The 16,039-nt window shown below is 43.1% G+C and overlaps 1 protein-coding gene across 8 annotated transcripts; it reads left to right on the top strand.

Moving 5' to 3' along the window:
- Nucleotides 1-2,941: 2,941 nt before the first annotated feature.
- On the top strand, nucleotides 2,942-15,784 carry PLCXD1 (phosphatidylinositol specific phospholipase C X domain containing 1). 8 transcript variants are annotated; one of them, XM_081001436.1, is made up of 9 exons: nucleotides 2,942-3,176; nucleotides 4,073-4,172; nucleotides 5,448-5,611; nucleotides 7,246-7,393; nucleotides 8,404-8,540; nucleotides 8,836-8,964; nucleotides 13,002-13,157; nucleotides 14,573-14,756; nucleotides 15,477-15,784. In XM_081001436.1, exons 4-9 carry the CDS (start codon nucleotides 7,279-7,281, stop codon nucleotides 15,710-15,712), a joined length of 957 nt encoding a protein of 318 aa, XP_080857562.1. In that variant the 5' UTR covers nucleotides 2,942-3,176; nucleotides 4,073-4,172; nucleotides 5,448-5,611; nucleotides 7,246-7,278; the 3' UTR covers nucleotides 15,713-15,784. The 8 variants fall into 8 exon arrangements, with proteins under 8 accessions (XP_080857562.1, XP_080857565.1, XP_080857561.1 ...); XM_081001439.1 differs by lacking the exons at nucleotides 4,073-4,172; nucleotides 5,448-5,611 and adding an exon at nucleotides 5,943-6,099; XM_081001435.1 differs by lacking the exon at nucleotides 4,073-4,172.
- Nucleotides 15,785-16,039: the final 255 nt, after the last annotated feature.

The following is a 16,039-nucleotide window of genomic DNA, read 5'->3' as shown; positions in this document are numbered from 1 at the left end:
AAGTTTTGGCCCAGTTCTCCAACTTGTTAAGGTCATATTGAATCCCAGTCCTGTCTTCTATGGCATTAGCTACCCCACTGTTTGGTGAATTTGATGAGCATCCCCACCAATTCCTTCATCTGAGTCGTCTTAGGAGATGCTGAGGCAGTGCTGGACATGCTTATTTGGATGACTCACAGGCAAGGACTCCATAGCCAATTGTCTTAATCAGTACCCATTAGCTAGTAGCTTCCGCATTAGTTTCCTGCCATTCCTGTTATTTAATAGCTTCCTATAGCCCAGAGGCTTAAAACTGATGTCAGTCCGGAAACCCTAAGTTGACTGAGGAAGCCAGGAATGAACAGCAGGACTTAGGTCACTTCTTAGAAACCGCTCTTCACAATCACCTGTTCTCAAGGACCAGTTATTGAATTACAGTACATGAATTACTTTGGCCAGCTCATGAGAAGAGAAGACTCCCTGGAAAAGACCCTGATGTTGGGAAAGATTGAAGGCACAAGGAGAAGGGGGTGACAGAGGACGAGATGGTTGGGCAGTGTTCTCAAAGCTACCAACATGAGTCTAACCAAACTGTGGGAGGCAGTGGAAGACAGGAGTGACTGGCGTGCTCTGGTCCATGGGGTCACGGAGAGTCAGACACGACTAAACAAGTAAACAACAACAACAATGAACAAACTAGTGTGATTATCAGCGTGGCTAATCTGAATTTTTTAGCACCGATCTTTTTCCACAGCCATTAATGAAAGCCGGCATCATAAGCCTAAAATCATGAGAGTCCTGGTTTTCATTTAGACATAGGCTGTGATTCAGCTGCAGATCCAAGCCACCAGATGCCAAGGTGTAGGCTGGCATGCTCTACTGGTGAGTAAATCTGTTGGCGTTATCAGATCAAGGAGAGCCCCAGATACCACATTCTGGACTCCAGGGAGGTCGGCTTTTGCCTCTTGTCCCATCTCCAACAAACATCTGGTCCTCTGAAGGTTGCTGAGATGGGAATGTGGCACCCAGGTTGAAACAGGCTTTCCACCCCTGCTCTTCTTGAGCTGGAGCTTCTGTAGCACCTTTCATAGGAATTTCAGTAGATTCCAGTGCTTTTCTTTAGGCTGCAGCTATGGGTTTTTTTTTATTGTGCTCACGACGCTGTGACACTGCTTTCAGTACTGTCTGTCCCTACAAAAATTTCGGGGCGTTCACATTGCTTCATAAGAATATTAGAAGAGCCTGGTGGATTACGATGACGACGACGTCTTATTAAATTCGTATACTGCCCTAAACTTGCAGGTCTCAGATTCACAAGATAAAAACAAAATATAAAAACATAAAATGCATAATGAAAACAAAAGCAAGAACAACCCAATACAGTGGTACCTCGGGTTACATACGCTTCAGGTTACAGACTCCACCAACCCAGAAATAGTACCTCGGGTTAAGAACTTTGCTTCAGGATGAGAACAGAAATCGTGCAGCGGCGGCGGCAGCAGGAGGCCCCATTAGCTGAAGTGGTGCTTCAGGTTAAGAACAGACCTCCAGAACGAATTAAGTTCTTAACCCGAGGTACCACTGTAATCCCCAACACATTTTAAAAGTGCGTTGGATCAGGCCAGTAGCCCATTGGCCCAGCATCCTAGACTCACAGTGGGCAACCAGATACCTGTGGGAAACCCGGAAGCAGGACCTGAGTATAACAATATTCTGTCCGCCTGCAATTCCCAGGAAACGACATTCAGATGCATATTGCCTCTCACAGTGGGGTTAGAACGTAGCCACTGTGGCCAGTAACCATACGATAGCCTTATGCTTAATCTCCAACCAGCTCTTATGCCACAACGTCCTGTTGAAACCCTGTAACCGAAACCCTGATTTTATTTCTGTCCCACTTCGGTTGCCATGCAGACAGCAATAACGTGGCAGCGTTGGGCAAAGTGTCACAGAACAAACAAAAACCCCCAGTATCCAACAAATCTACTAATGCTGTTTAAAGAACATGCTGCAGGATACAGCGAAGGGACCTAAGGCTTCCGAGGGTCATCTAGTCCAACCCCCTGCAATGCAGGAATCTCAACATGACGCGGTTCCCCCATCCAGTCTGAAACCACACCAGATGCTGCTTTGCTTTGCAAAGGTGCTAGCAGTTTTATCACCTTCAGTGCCCTAAAAACCTTTTTGTATATATAATTTATATACTCACATCCCTTGTGCAGAGTACCCTACAGGGGGGTAGCCAGGATTTATGGGGGGGGGGAGGACTTTTGTGGAGTGTCAGAACCGATTTTGCACCTTAATAGCTGTTGATATTTACTATCATTGTACTGTGTATTTTGGGTCTATGGACCACAATGAAGCTGTGTGTGTGTGTGTGAGAGAGAGAGAAAGAGAGAGAGCTATCAGCGACTCCATTGGTCAGTTCGTTATTTTTATTTACTGTATTTGCTTGATTAAAAATCAATACAAATCTGAGGTTTTGCCTCCCTTAACAAAAGCCTGCCCCCACAACAAAAATCCTGGCTACGCCATGGTAATCCAGTAATCCTGGAATCACAGAACCGTAGTATTGGAAGGGGACCCACCATGGTCCTTTAATCCAACCCTGGCGTTTAATTCTGAGAAAGCCTGAACCAGCCTGTTAAAAACCTTCCGTGGATGGGGCGCAGTCCCACCAGTGTTTCTTCAATCGCGCGTGGGGTGTGCAGCTCGAGCCATATTTACTCGCAAGTAAGCCTTGCAAGGGAGTGTGCCCAGGGTCTCTCGGCGCTTCTTCTGCCTCTCTCACCCACCCGCAATTCTGCTTCCGCGCTTTCATAAAGCCCTGATTTTGCCGTTTCAGATTTTGCTGCTCCTCGTCCCGCCCCAAATTCGGCTGCCCCCCCCCCACGCAAGAGGCGGGGCGTTGGCGACAAGGACCAATCCCGGGGCTTGCATGCAAATCGAGGCCAGCGTGTGTTTGTTTTCATTTCCCGGTGCCCCGGCTTTTGGGGAAAGGCGAGCGTTGGCTCCAGAATCTGAGCGGGCCCGGATTGAGAGAGGAGGCGAAGCTAGGCTCTGCTGTTGCTGAGAGGAACGGGCAGCTGCGACCCCAACGCTGTGGAATTGCGTGCTGTGGAAAGCCAAATGTGACACGCGACAGGGCGATTTTGAAGAATGTTTCCTGGAACGGGATCTTTCTGATTCTTCCTCAAGTAAGTTAACAGTTTTTCTTTGCAGTTTTTCTTTTTTTAAAATAAAAAAATATTTGATGCCTCCCGTCTCCGCTTTGCGCGCGAGCGACGATACAATCCTGTGCAGCCTTGTTTACTCTCGAAAGTGTGACTAGGACTGCAGCTTAAATATTTTCCCACAGCTGAATGTAGGGCATGTCCCGCGTCTCTAAGCAACCGGTTTTTTAACTGTGCTACCACAGCAGTAATAAAGTCTAACTGATAAACATCCGTTCCCATTGTTATATAGGACTTTCCCATTCAGTTTTTATAGTAGCATAACGTTCTAGGTGCTGTGTGTGTGTTTGTGTGTGTGTGTGAGAGAGAGAGAGAGAGGGGGAACTTGGATTATTTACAGACAATACCAATGCCCCATTGAAATATTTTGCGCAAAATAACTTCCCAGGTGTCTATGGGGGGCGGGGAGGACGATCTACAAACGCATTAAATAAGAATTTTTACTTGAAATTTTGTATTGGGTCTGAAACCCGTGCCTCCCCGCCCCCCCCCCCCCGTCTGTGAGCCTTTCAGTTCATCCGAGTTGGGTTGCTGAACTCTAAAAAGAAGTGCAAGACGGGAACTGTGAAATTGTGGACTTTGTGTTTTACGGATTGCTGATGTGTTCAAAACAAGCGGTATCCACAAATTCCAATAAATGCTTAGGGATGGTTCATATTTCACCAAAATATGAAATATCAGACCGAAATATGAATAAATGAGGCAATGTGTATCATATAAGTACATTTATTGGATTGCAAAGATAGAAGAGTTGAATGTATACTTCATGACAAATACAGAAAGATCCAGAATACGGTACATGTTGCATTAAATGCAGTTACATATTTAATATGTCTGGCTTCTTTTTTGTTAACTTGCAGGCACAGAGGAGCAGAGGGAGGGGAAGATTAAACCTTTTCCTTTGTACTCCAGGTCCAACTAAAATTGTCCCTCAAGCTGGGATTTGCTGTAGGACAGAAGGTGCTGTTGGTGAAACCATGCATTTATTGTAACATGTAGTTCAGCCTTGAACGTACAAGTTTTTAGGTCAAGTATGGGGAACTGGTGGCTCTCCAGATTTTGTTGGACTCCAACTCCCATCAGCCCCAGCCAGCATGGACAGCGGTTAGGAATGATGGGAAGTGAAGTCCAATAATACCTGGAGGGCTACAGGTTCTCCTTACCTGTTTAGAACTTTTCTCAAACATATGCACTGTAATTATGCAATTTTATGGTACAGTCATATAGCTTGAAGTATGATGTATAAATATAACAAATTAGAATATGAGTTAGCATCTCACATGGAATTCCTCGCAATAATGACCGTAAGCTAGAGGTTCCTTTACACATCAGGAACCTGTTGCTATTGCACATGAGGATCTTCTCACTAAACAGGCACGTGTTTGGTTTAGCAGATACTGTTACTACTGATCACCTGAATAGATGGGTGATCTAGAATAGAGATGGTGAGAATAATGCCCATAAAATGAATGGTGCTCTAACATCTTTTTTTTTGTTAGGGAGAAAGTTGGTTTGCTCTGACATTATTATTATTATTATTATTATTATTATTATTATGCATTTTTACCTGGCTTATAAGGTTCCTTAGGAGATTATGCCTGAGCTGTGGAAGCTTTAGTATTACTGATTCGTAATTTATGTGTGGGAACAACTGACCTACTTAGGAAAGCAATACACAAGGAATGGAAGAAGGGACTGTACAAAAAAAATAGGTTAATAGCCTGGTAGGAAATAAATCAGGTTATGGTTGTCATGATCTCCTGTAGTCAGGCAATATTGGCTGCTATATATGGGGCAGATTAGGATATGTTTGTATAGAGTCTAATCTGTGTTGTGCTCCCTGATGTTCCTAATTCTTATTGAATAAAGTGTACACGGATTAATTTTGCCCAAATGACATCTGTTGTTATGTTGGGATTTTGTTGTACTATATCATGGACTGGCTGGATGCAGAGGAGTGTTGGGGGGCACCAGCTGGGGAACCCTCAAGGGAAACCCCTGGGGAAGAGGTCTCAGAGGCCAGGGGACTGGTAGTGGGATGACGGGTGAGAGGTCAGAGGAAGCTGAAGAGGCAACAGGGTTTAGTGAGCAGGGAGAGGCTGTGGCAGAGAGCAGTCCAGCTTCAGGGGCAGGAGAGGAGGAGGGCCAGGAGATGGAGATGAGGCAGGCTGCTGAAGAATCCAGGGGGTCTCCCTCTCCTGTTGCGACCAACTCCCCCCCACCTCAGTCTCACAGAACACACAGAGAAATGAAGAGGGTGGAGCAGTGAGAGACAAGATTATGAAGCCTCAGTCTGCTGGGGAAGAAACTGGGGGAAGAGCCTTAGAGAGTGGTGGGAAGGCTCTCACAACTGCTTCATTGGGGCAAGACCTACTCGGAAGGATTGCTGTGACCACTAGGTATGCAATGTTTTGGTTTCTTTGAGTAAAGAATTAACTTCAATGACACTGGTGGTGGTGTTGTTTTATTGCTGACCTATTCCTGACTCCAGCTTTTGACATACTGCATCTTTTGCAGTTCATGTAGTAAAATAGATTGACAGATTTGGGATGGGTATAGACCAGTGTTTCCCAGCCTTGGGTCTCCAGCTGCTTTTGGACTACAACTCCCATCATCCCTAGCTAGCAAGACCAGTGGTCAGGGATGATGTGAACTGTCTGGAAACAGCTGGAGACCTAAACTTGGGAAACACTGGTGTAGACTATTAATTTTATCAATATTATTTTCTAGCATATCAAACGTGAATGACTTACTCAAAATCTATTTTGGTATTGGACCAAGATTCTTCTTTCCACCACAGCCCCCTCGGCCATTTGACATAATTTTGATTGCAATCCTATATCAATTTGTCTGGGAGTCTGTTGAGCACAGTGGACCTTACTTCTGAGTAAGCATGCAAAGAATTGCACTGTTGATCTTGGTTTGTGGATGGCAGACTGTTCTTCCTAGTTACCTGTGTAAATGGTTGGGATTTTAGACATGATAAAAAAAGAAGTGTAGATGCCTTTTAAAACAAATTCCTGAAAACTGATTTTACAGTTCTTTGGAAAGTATATAAAAAACCATTGATATGCACTTTCAGGACAGGAAAAGGTAATTTGATTGGTTTATCTGCACAGTGAAGGGAAAAAAAAAGATGAATTCAGACAACCATATCCCCCCCCCCCCCGACTTTTGCAGTATCTAGGTACTGGAATTCAAACATAACCAGGTCATCTAAATGGGTCTTTGCAGTAGTAGACAACATAATGCTTACAGGTTTTGAAATGCATTTTGACTTTAGGACACTATCATCTGTTAGATTCCAAAGGCAGCTACAAAAGTCACATTAAGTGAAGAACCCAATTGTCTGAATCTATTATTGGGTATAGGCCTCTTTTAGATGGGTTGTTTTAATCCCATGCATATGCTTTAGGAGCAGTGATGCATATGGTGACTAGTGCCACTCACAGGTGAATTGACCTGGTGCCTGTAGGTCAGTTACCCAGTTCTGCCCTATTTGCCATGACTCAGAAAAAGGCGGTGATAAATTGTGCTGATGCATATCATTCCAACCACTGTCACAGCCCTTAGGCTGGTGCAATATAAATGGCTGCCTTAGAGGGCAGTTTATGACAGGTACAAAGGGTGGAACAAAGACTTGATGTGCGATTTTTTGTCTAGTACATTAGCGCCCTCCAGGTATTTTAGATGGCAAGTATCTGAGGGATAGCTCATTCGGTAGAGCATGAGACTCGTAATCTTAGGATTATGGGTTCAAGCCCCTCGTTAGGCGAAAGATTCCTTCATTGCAGGGGATTGGATTAGATGATGTTTGTGGTCCCTTCCAACTCTACAATTGCAGAGTTTGATTAAATTAGCCTTTGCTCTGATTCTTACATTCTTATCTTAGAGTGTTGTTATTAGTTTGTGGGTGCAAGACACCTATAATTCCTGAATTTAGTAAGTGTTAGAATTTAATCAGTGCCACAACTGTACTGTGCAATGAGAAGGTCATACCGACGGAGCAGACTTAACTTCTCATTTTGTTCAGCTTCTTTTATAGAACATCACGCAAAAGGGGAAAATGAAGGGACGTTCAAAAAAGAAATCTGTTCACTTATACAGTGACGGCGGCCAATGGATGTCTAATTTGCCGGAATGTCTCTGGGGCATTCCTCTCTCTAATTTGTCACTTCCAGGTAAATAGCACCAGCTTTTCAGTATCCTATTACACTTAGATTTGGATTGGCTATGCTCTGTAGCACCTGTGCACTCCCACAAATGCAGTATCAACATGTGTAGACCACATTTTGGAAATAGTTCTGGAGTGAGCTTCTTCCTGTCATGTTGACTGTTGTTTTGGTGCCCGACAACTCAGTCAGGGAGCAGGCCCAACGCCGAATCTCATCGACAAAATCTAATAGATGTAAGCCATAATGTTGGGGTATGTGTAAAAGGTAAAGGGACCCCTGACCATTAGGCCCAGTCGTGGCCGACTCTGGGGTTGCGGCGCTCATCTCGCTTTATTGGCCGAGGGAGTAGGCGTACAGCTTCTGGGTCATGTGGCCAGCATGACTATGCCACTTCTGGCAAACCAGAGCAGCGCACGGAAACGCCGTTTACCTTCCTGCCGGAGCGGTACCTATTTATCTACTTGCATTTTGACATGCTTTCGAACTGCTAGGTTGGCAGGAGCAGGGACCGAGCAATGGGAGCTCACCCCGTCGCGGGGATTCGAACCGCGACCTTCTGATTGGCAAGTCCTAGGCTCTGTGGTTTAACCCACAGCGGCACCCGCGTCCCTTTGGGGTATGTGTAGTTTGCCCAAATTGTATCAGGAGGGTGGTTAGGAAATTCTAACTTAAAGCTTCTTGCTGAGAGGAAAGCACTAGCCAGGAATGATTTTCCTTTTCTGCCAGCCCTCCAGAAACAACAACCTTGGGAGGTTGCGTGATGGCTCAGAATCCGACATCACATGGATCTTGCTTTTCAACCCAGTCTCTCAGCCTCTAAGACACTTGATGAAAGGGTTTGCACTGAGCTGGGATTTGATACCCGCTTTTCCCCACTGATAGATCTTTTTGCAATTATGTGCTTAGGGTGGGAATTGTGTGTAAAGCCACATGGTTTTAGAGATGAAGTTTTGTGCAGAGGGTAAGATTTGTCAAATGATTGGAAGTAGATTGAATTTACGTTTTTATTCCAATAGGAAGTCATGATGCTATGACTTATTGCTTGGATAAGGACTCAAAAGTGAGCATAAATGAATCCAAGTTGCTGCAGTTTATGGACAAGCATATGCACAGCATAGTACACCCAATTATTTTGAGGTGGTCTATAACACAGGTAAGCAGTTCTCAAACTTTCTGGTTCCTATGTCTTATTACTGAAGCTTGCTTTTTCAACAGTTAGCGTGCTCACTCTGCTGTAAGGGCCATATGAGATGTACCATCCCACAGCTACCGCAAGGAGAAATAGAATAAATGTGTCTGATGTATTAAAAATGTTGAGGTTTGTGCTAAGCAACTTAACAACACAATCTGCTGTCTTCTGAATACTATTTTTTATCTAAAGTCAAAAAAGTGTGCTACTGAGACAATTCAGTATTTTTCTTGTTTGCACTTTGTTTTTAACTTGACAGGTGCTGACTCTGTCAGAGCAACTGGATGCTGGAATAAGGTATTTTGATCTGAGGATTGCTCACAAGCCTGATGAACCTTCCATGAAATTGCACTTTGTTCATATGCTGTACACAACAGCGGTTGTAGAGGTACAGTTTTGCTTTCATAGCACTGAAGTATTTATTATTTCATATTATCATGGGATTTATTACCTGCCTTTCACCCTAAGGTCCCAGGGAGGACTTAAAACACAACATCACAACACAATTTAAAAAAGAGTTTAAGACAACTTACTGTAGTTACATATACAGTCATACCTCATGTTACATTTGCTTCAGGTTGAGCATTTTCAGGTTGTGTCCTGCAGCGACCCGGAAGTACGCACAAAATGACATCACGCGCATGCGCAGAAGCGGTGAATTGCGACCTGCGCATGCACAGACGCAGGTTGCATTCTTTTCAGGTTGTGAACGGGCCTCCAGAACGGATCCTGTTCGCAACCAGAGGTACCACTGTAATGATCTAACTCCCCTAGATGTTGTACTCCCAACTCTCATCAGCCTCATCCATTGGCTAGGGATGATGGAGGCTGTAGCCCAATGTTTGGAGGGCTGCAGGTCCCCCAGCCCTGATCTAACTACTATTTAAGTAATATGGGGCATGTGCCAGCCCCTTCCTGGTGCAGGTGAAAAAGCTGCATGTATGCCTCAATGTCTCATCTGTAACAGCCTTGTGGGGGCATATCCCATTTGAGGAAGAGTAATTCCATCAGTTTTACCATTGGCTTTTGGAACTATCAGGTTGTGTACTGGATCAGGCAGGTGCCAGGTAATTTGCCTGATTCTGCAGCCAGTGCAGAGAGTACTGACCCCTATGATCCTGCAAACAGTGCTGCAACTAGACATCCCATGCATACTAAGCAGGACTAGTTGGTCTGGTCATTTGCATATTATACATTATATTATATGCATGTATACGTATGCATATGTCTTGTTGGCAGAGAAAGCACCACATCTGTACCAGGTGAATCAGAAACTTCACTTATGTGCTCCCAGGGCTTGGTATGGGTGCTGGCTCACTACAGACCAAGGTCTGTTTGTGAGTGCAGGGAATACGCTACCTTCCTACGGTCCAGATCATGGTCACTGATGCCATGATTTTCATTACAGAGTGCAATGGATCTGTATTGGAATGGAAGTTATTGAATGCCATTATGGCCTGAAAAAGATGTTAATTCTCCCCCCCTTTTTTTGTATCAAATGATCTTTAGTGTCAAAGTTCAAGGAGATGCTCCTTCAAGTCTGTAGTGTGGAAATATAGAACTAAGGACTTATTTGGATGTTCTTCTGCATATGTCCTGTTGGAATGAAAAGGGCGCTGCTTAAGCACATCTGTGTTTTACATGGATCCCGTTCAGTGGAGATTGTCTAGAAAAATCCAAGGTCCTTGATGACTTTACCACAATATGAAAGTTTAAAACCAACATGCATGATTACAATTCTTTATTAAATTTATATCCTTCCCTTCCTCCCAAAGGAGCCCAGGATGGCCTTGAGAACTGAAGGCATGTTAAAGACAGATCAATCAATACCCAGCTTGGGTATTTTGTATTCATGCTGTAGCAATGGCCCTGTTCAGAAGAAACCAGCTGGGCTTTATTTCCATTAAAATCTACAAACTTGCCCCATTGTTTTCGATCTTGCTTGTGCATGTCTCTTTTTTTCTGGATTGGGGCTGTTGCAATTAATTGGCAGGAATCTTGGTAGCCGTGAAGATGCAGTTGACTGGTATATTGGCTACTGTTATGCTGCTTTATAAATATCATAAAGATAGATCCAGACTAAGTTACATTTGCTTAGCTCCCACTGAATGGGATTTAAGTTAAGGCACAGCTAACTTGTTAGCGTAATGAAGCTAATCTAACCAAATGTGTTGTGCCTAGAAAGCGCAGGTCTCAAAAAGCTTTTTTCTCAGGTGTCCACCATTTCAATAAGACCCAAAACTTAGACTTACTAAAGATTCAGCAATGACCATGTTGACTCAGGTATAACATAGCAATTCCCTGTGATGTCTGGCTGGCATATTTTAATCTGTTTGAAGATTATTAGGATTCCACAGCAGGCTAAGCAACAATTACAGCAGACAAACATTACAAACCCTAAGTGTTCAAAATATGAATCAGCTTCTCAGAATTGCCTGACTGGCTTTGCAAAGCATGAATTAAAACACACTTCTGCTTCTCTTTTATTGGCCTTCTAGTTTCCATGAGGTTGGAACAGATTGTTTTTCAAAATACTGAGATCCTGGTGTACCTAGATTTCCAAGAATAATAGATATGCAGACTGTGGTTCAAAACAAACTCTGGTCAGTTTTAGAACAAACCAACTTCAAGCCACAGTGTCTGAAGCTAACAAGTTTGCTTTATGTGACAATCTCTGGTCCAAATTCCTTCTCCTGGCTGTCCAGAAGGAAAACAAAGAATGTGTGAGGCCAAGACTTGTGGCTACTTCCTGGTGTGTGTAGTGCTAAAACATGGTTTACCAATTAAGTGAGAAGTAGACAATTGTGTTTGCTAGATATTTGGGTGCACTGGCTTTTATAGAGATTTCTGTACGCACAGAGGCTTCCTCTGTGTTTTCTTTCTTTTTTTAATGAGCCAGGGAGCGCACCACATGGACAGAAAAGGAATTCTGGTGCATACAGCCTTTCCCTTCCATGTAGAGGAGAGGTGGGAAAACCACAGCTTGAGGACAGCATGCAGCCTCCAGCCTTGCCCAATGTGGTCCTGACACCTCTCCCCAGAATATCCTGTAGCTCACTTTGATCTAGTGCCGCCCAGCATGGAAGGAAAAGCAAGTTGCAAGTGGAGAAAAATATTGATTTCTGTCTTTGTGGCTCACTTTCCTTCCCAGTTAGGCTGGAGAAAAAGAAGTCTCTGTAGATGGGTACACTCAAGAATCTTTGGATCACACCTTATGTATCTAATTAATCAGATCCTTTTTTTTTATTATTAAATCAAATGGCCCATTAATTCTGCCTACTATGTGATGAATGTTCTGGGGTTGTTGTTGTTTTTTGTATTGTATTTGATCTGTGGTTAACTTTAGGTTCCTAATTATAACACTGCCATATTTATTGGAAAATAATGATTGAGCAACCCACCCCTAAGTTGATTGCTCTGTTATGTGTGCCAAATGGATTTGATGTCAATAGGATTTGAGACTATGCAACAGATGTTAATATGAGCCTTTTAAACCAAAAGGCCTTCTGAGCTAGGATACCTCTTCTGTTTTGGTTTGTGGTTTTGTTTTGTTTTTTGGCATGTGCAATGCAGGAACTTCAACTTAATCATACATGACAGGTGGCCATCCAACCTCTGCTTAAAAACCTCCACCTCTCGTGGGAGTCTGTTCCACTGTTGAACAACTCTTCCTGTCAGACAGTAATGCAAACAGGGCAGAAATACTCTGCTGTGTCATAAGGACAGGTTACTTGCCACTTAGACTTGAAAATTAAAGTCGAGATTTTCAAGATCCCACAATTTAGTCAAGATTATTCTATAGTTGCAATTACATCAAGTGGTTGTGGTTTTTTTTAGCTGTCTCTACTGTAGACAAGGTAAAGGTAAAGGACCCCTGGGCAGTTAAGTCCTGTCAAAGGCGACTATGGGGTGCGGTGCTCATCTTGCTTTACAGGCCGAGGGAGCCAGCGTTTGTCCACAGACAGCTTTCCGGGTCATGTGGCCAGCATGACTAAACTGCTTATGGCACAATGGAACATTGTAGCAGAAGTCAGAGCGGGTGGAAATGCTGTTTACCTTCCCACCACAGTGGTGCCTATTTATCTACTTGCGCTGGTATACTTTCGAACTGCTAGGTTGGCAGAAGCTGGGACAGAGCAACAGGAGCTCAAACCCGTCACGTGGATTCAAACCGCCAACCTTCTGATCGGCAAACCCACATCCCTGCATACTGTAGATAATATACTCAGCTTGCGTTAGCTAACATATGTCAAACAGGAAATGTGTAAAAAAAATTCCAATCCTGCACAATTAACATCACTGTATCTGTAGTATGCAACTTAATGTCACTTGCGAAATTCATCAATTACAGGTTGCTGTTTGTTTCAGTTTCCTCGTAGCACTTAGCAGCTATTTATTTTACTTGTTTCGTGTTGGCTTTTGCAGGATGTCCTGTGGGATATTTTACGATGGTTAAGAAACCACCCCTGGGAGGTTGTCGTTCTAGCTTTCAGAAATTTTGATGGATTAGATGAGGACCATCACCGCCATTTGGTCTCCCGTACAAAGGAAATCTTCAGTGGCAAACTGTGTCCTAGAAATGTAAGTTGCTTGGAATGTTTGGTTGTGAAGTTTCAAGATTGTAGAAGCCTTATTCACACTGGCCTGTTCAGGATGATACACTGAAATAAATAGGATTGCTCATGTACATATCCTCGAACTATGCTCTAATTGAAGGAGATTCTGTACATATTAATATCAATACCCACATCCTTTTTGGTCAATAGGATTTCAAAAGATGCACTGTGATTCAATGGCAATAGTTTAGTGTTTAATTTCTTAAAATGAAAAAAGAAGAAGTGTTGAGACTTGAGGCGCACTATCCAGGTGGTGGATACAGACTGAAGCTAGTTAAAATGGAAAGGAACTCTTTGTCTGCTAACATTTTTCCACGACTCTTTGTCTGCTAACATTTTTGAAAAGATTCCAGAGCGCAACCTTAGCACAAATTAAATTATGTTTTGCTATTACTCACATTACTAAGATGTTAAATGTTTCGGCATGTAAACATGTTGACATAGTTAATTCCTTAAGGTGTGCTACATTAAAAAAAGAAAGAAGTTGCAAAACAATAATGGCAGCTTACATGGTTGCATCTAATTAAGTTCTACCGTGCATAGACCCATTGAAAGTGATGGACCTAATTTTGTCATGTGGCTTAATTTCAATGAGCCTGCGAGTAAAACACTGGATACAAGGCCTAATCTACCCTCCCAAAATGAGCACCAATCCTCTCCTGGCTGAAGTAAGCTTTCTCCAGGTTTGGTGGGGGTGTTCAGTGTCTGGTCAAATGTAAAACATATCACTGAATAGTTGCTCCATTGATAGCAATGGGATTTACTCGCAGGCAGTACCACAGACAATTCTGTAGCCTGCTCCACATGGGTGTATGGATAATGAATTGGAGGTGCCAACTTGAATAAAATATGGGGGCGGGGGAAGAGGCAGGTAAGCCCTGCCCTACATAATGCAGCACATTTACACTATTTGCCATACCAGTGCCCATTAACTTTGGACCCCCTTCGATTATTTTATTGGGGTGGAGGGTGCTGAAGGGACCCCAGTCCATAGGAGTTAGCTTCTGTATAGTGAATTGTGCTGTGATTTTTTTTTTTTAAATGTACTTACGTAGGAAAGAAAGGTCCTTTGGTTTTTGAATAGACCGCAGTCCTAAGCTAGTGGATGGGCATCAAACTAGCAATGGTTATATTAAAAGTACATAGTCCATGGAAGGGGGTGGAGGAAGAGAGTCTCCATGAATTCAGTGGCCTTATCCTCAAAAGTGTCTTGCAATCCACTTGCAGCAGTCTTACTGTCATATATTTTGCTATACAATTAGGGAACTACAGGAAGTATGACTTGGAACTTGAGGTTCCACAGAGCTTGCCTTGAACTTGATCCTCATCCTTCCTATTGAGCAACATGAATTCAGTATGTTGACTTCCCTTATCTTTCAGGTCACTCCGACCCTACGGAGCATGTGGTCCTCTGGCTACCAGGTTATTGTGTCCTATGACGATCCAGGACAAGTGACAAAGCACTGTGAGTTGTGGCCTGCGATTCCCTACTGGTGGGGAAATAAAACAACAGCGGCAGAGCTTATCCGTTACATGGAGATGAGGAAACAGAATGGTCGCCCAGGTAATTGCTGCATTTTGATTTCCCAAACAGCCAGCTGGCTGGCGCTGATGGGAATTGGAATCCAAATTCTGCAGATAGGAGGAGGAGTGCTTGGGTCCACGAGAAAGAATTGCTCGTTGGCAGGCAACTTGATTTTCTCTTCTGAGAAGCAAGATGTGCTCATCCATGTCAGTTCTGCTCTTAAGTGCCCATCTCTGGTGCTTGAAATGAAAATCTAGAAAAATCTAGAAAAAAATGAAGATCAACTGCTGAGTTAAGAGCCATAGTCTGTACTCAGCTGCACTGTAGGGCACATCCCCATACCTTTCAAATTTGTGTTTTAGTCCATGGAACTAATCTCTTCTTTTTTAGCTGGGTGGCCTTTTAGGATTATTTTATGCTCCTTGTGTTGGTTTTATGTGGATTTTATATTGAGGGTTTTGTTTTGCTTTTCATCAGATACAGTAAAACAATCCTCTAAATTTTGTGACCTACGCAGATATGTGGTCAATGGGGTGGTCTACTAGATGGATAAATAAATGGCAAAAGTAATATCTGGCTTGCTCTCTGTGGTTTGTGAATGCAGCAGAACCAACATAGTGGTAGAAAGGGAGCAAGCCTGCTCTTCCTTGCTTAAATAAATAACGACACGCTATGCTGGTGCAGAAAACACATATCTAAAAGGGGATAAAATCACAGGAACTTCAGCTAGCAATTCTCTTTTTTCTTTTTTCCCTACAGCGGGATTATTTGTTGCAGGAATCAACCTCACTGGAGATTTAGGTTATATTCTCGCACATCTACGTGGATCTGTTAAGAAAATGACTCTTCCTGCCCTTCCATTCTTAAATCAGTGGGTTAAAAAGCAGCGTCCTGGATCCAAGAAAGACTGTATCAACATAATTGCTGGAGACTTCATAGAAAAAAATAACTTTGTGGAAAACGTGATAGGCCTTAATAGAAAATTTTTAAAATAGCATTGCAGCTTGGATGCATGCTTGGGTTAACTCCTAGCATGCTATCTCAAAAAAAGAAAGAAGAAACAAAAACCATAAATAACCCACCTACCTCACAGGAATGTTCTGAAGATTTTGCTTGCAGCTAGGATATGGATAAACCGAAGGTGGCTTCATGGAAATTTCTATGAAAAGACCCAGTTTTTCTGGGAAGCATTTAGTGCAGTAATTGCACTATACTAATATACAATCTCCCAAAGCCCTGCTCTAAAAGATCTGTGCATTCCAATATACCAGGGGGATATATTACTGTGAAACATTGAGTGTTTGGGACAGGCATCCAGCAAC

This window comes from Podarcis pityusensis (assembly GCF_964106645.2).
Source record: "Podarcis pityusensis genome assembly, chromosome: 4".
NCBI classification, from domain to species: Eukaryota; Metazoa; Chordata; class Lepidosauria; order Squamata; family Lacertidae; genus Podarcis; species Podarcis pityusensis.
This window is presented reverse-complemented; position numbering and strand designations above follow the sequence as displayed.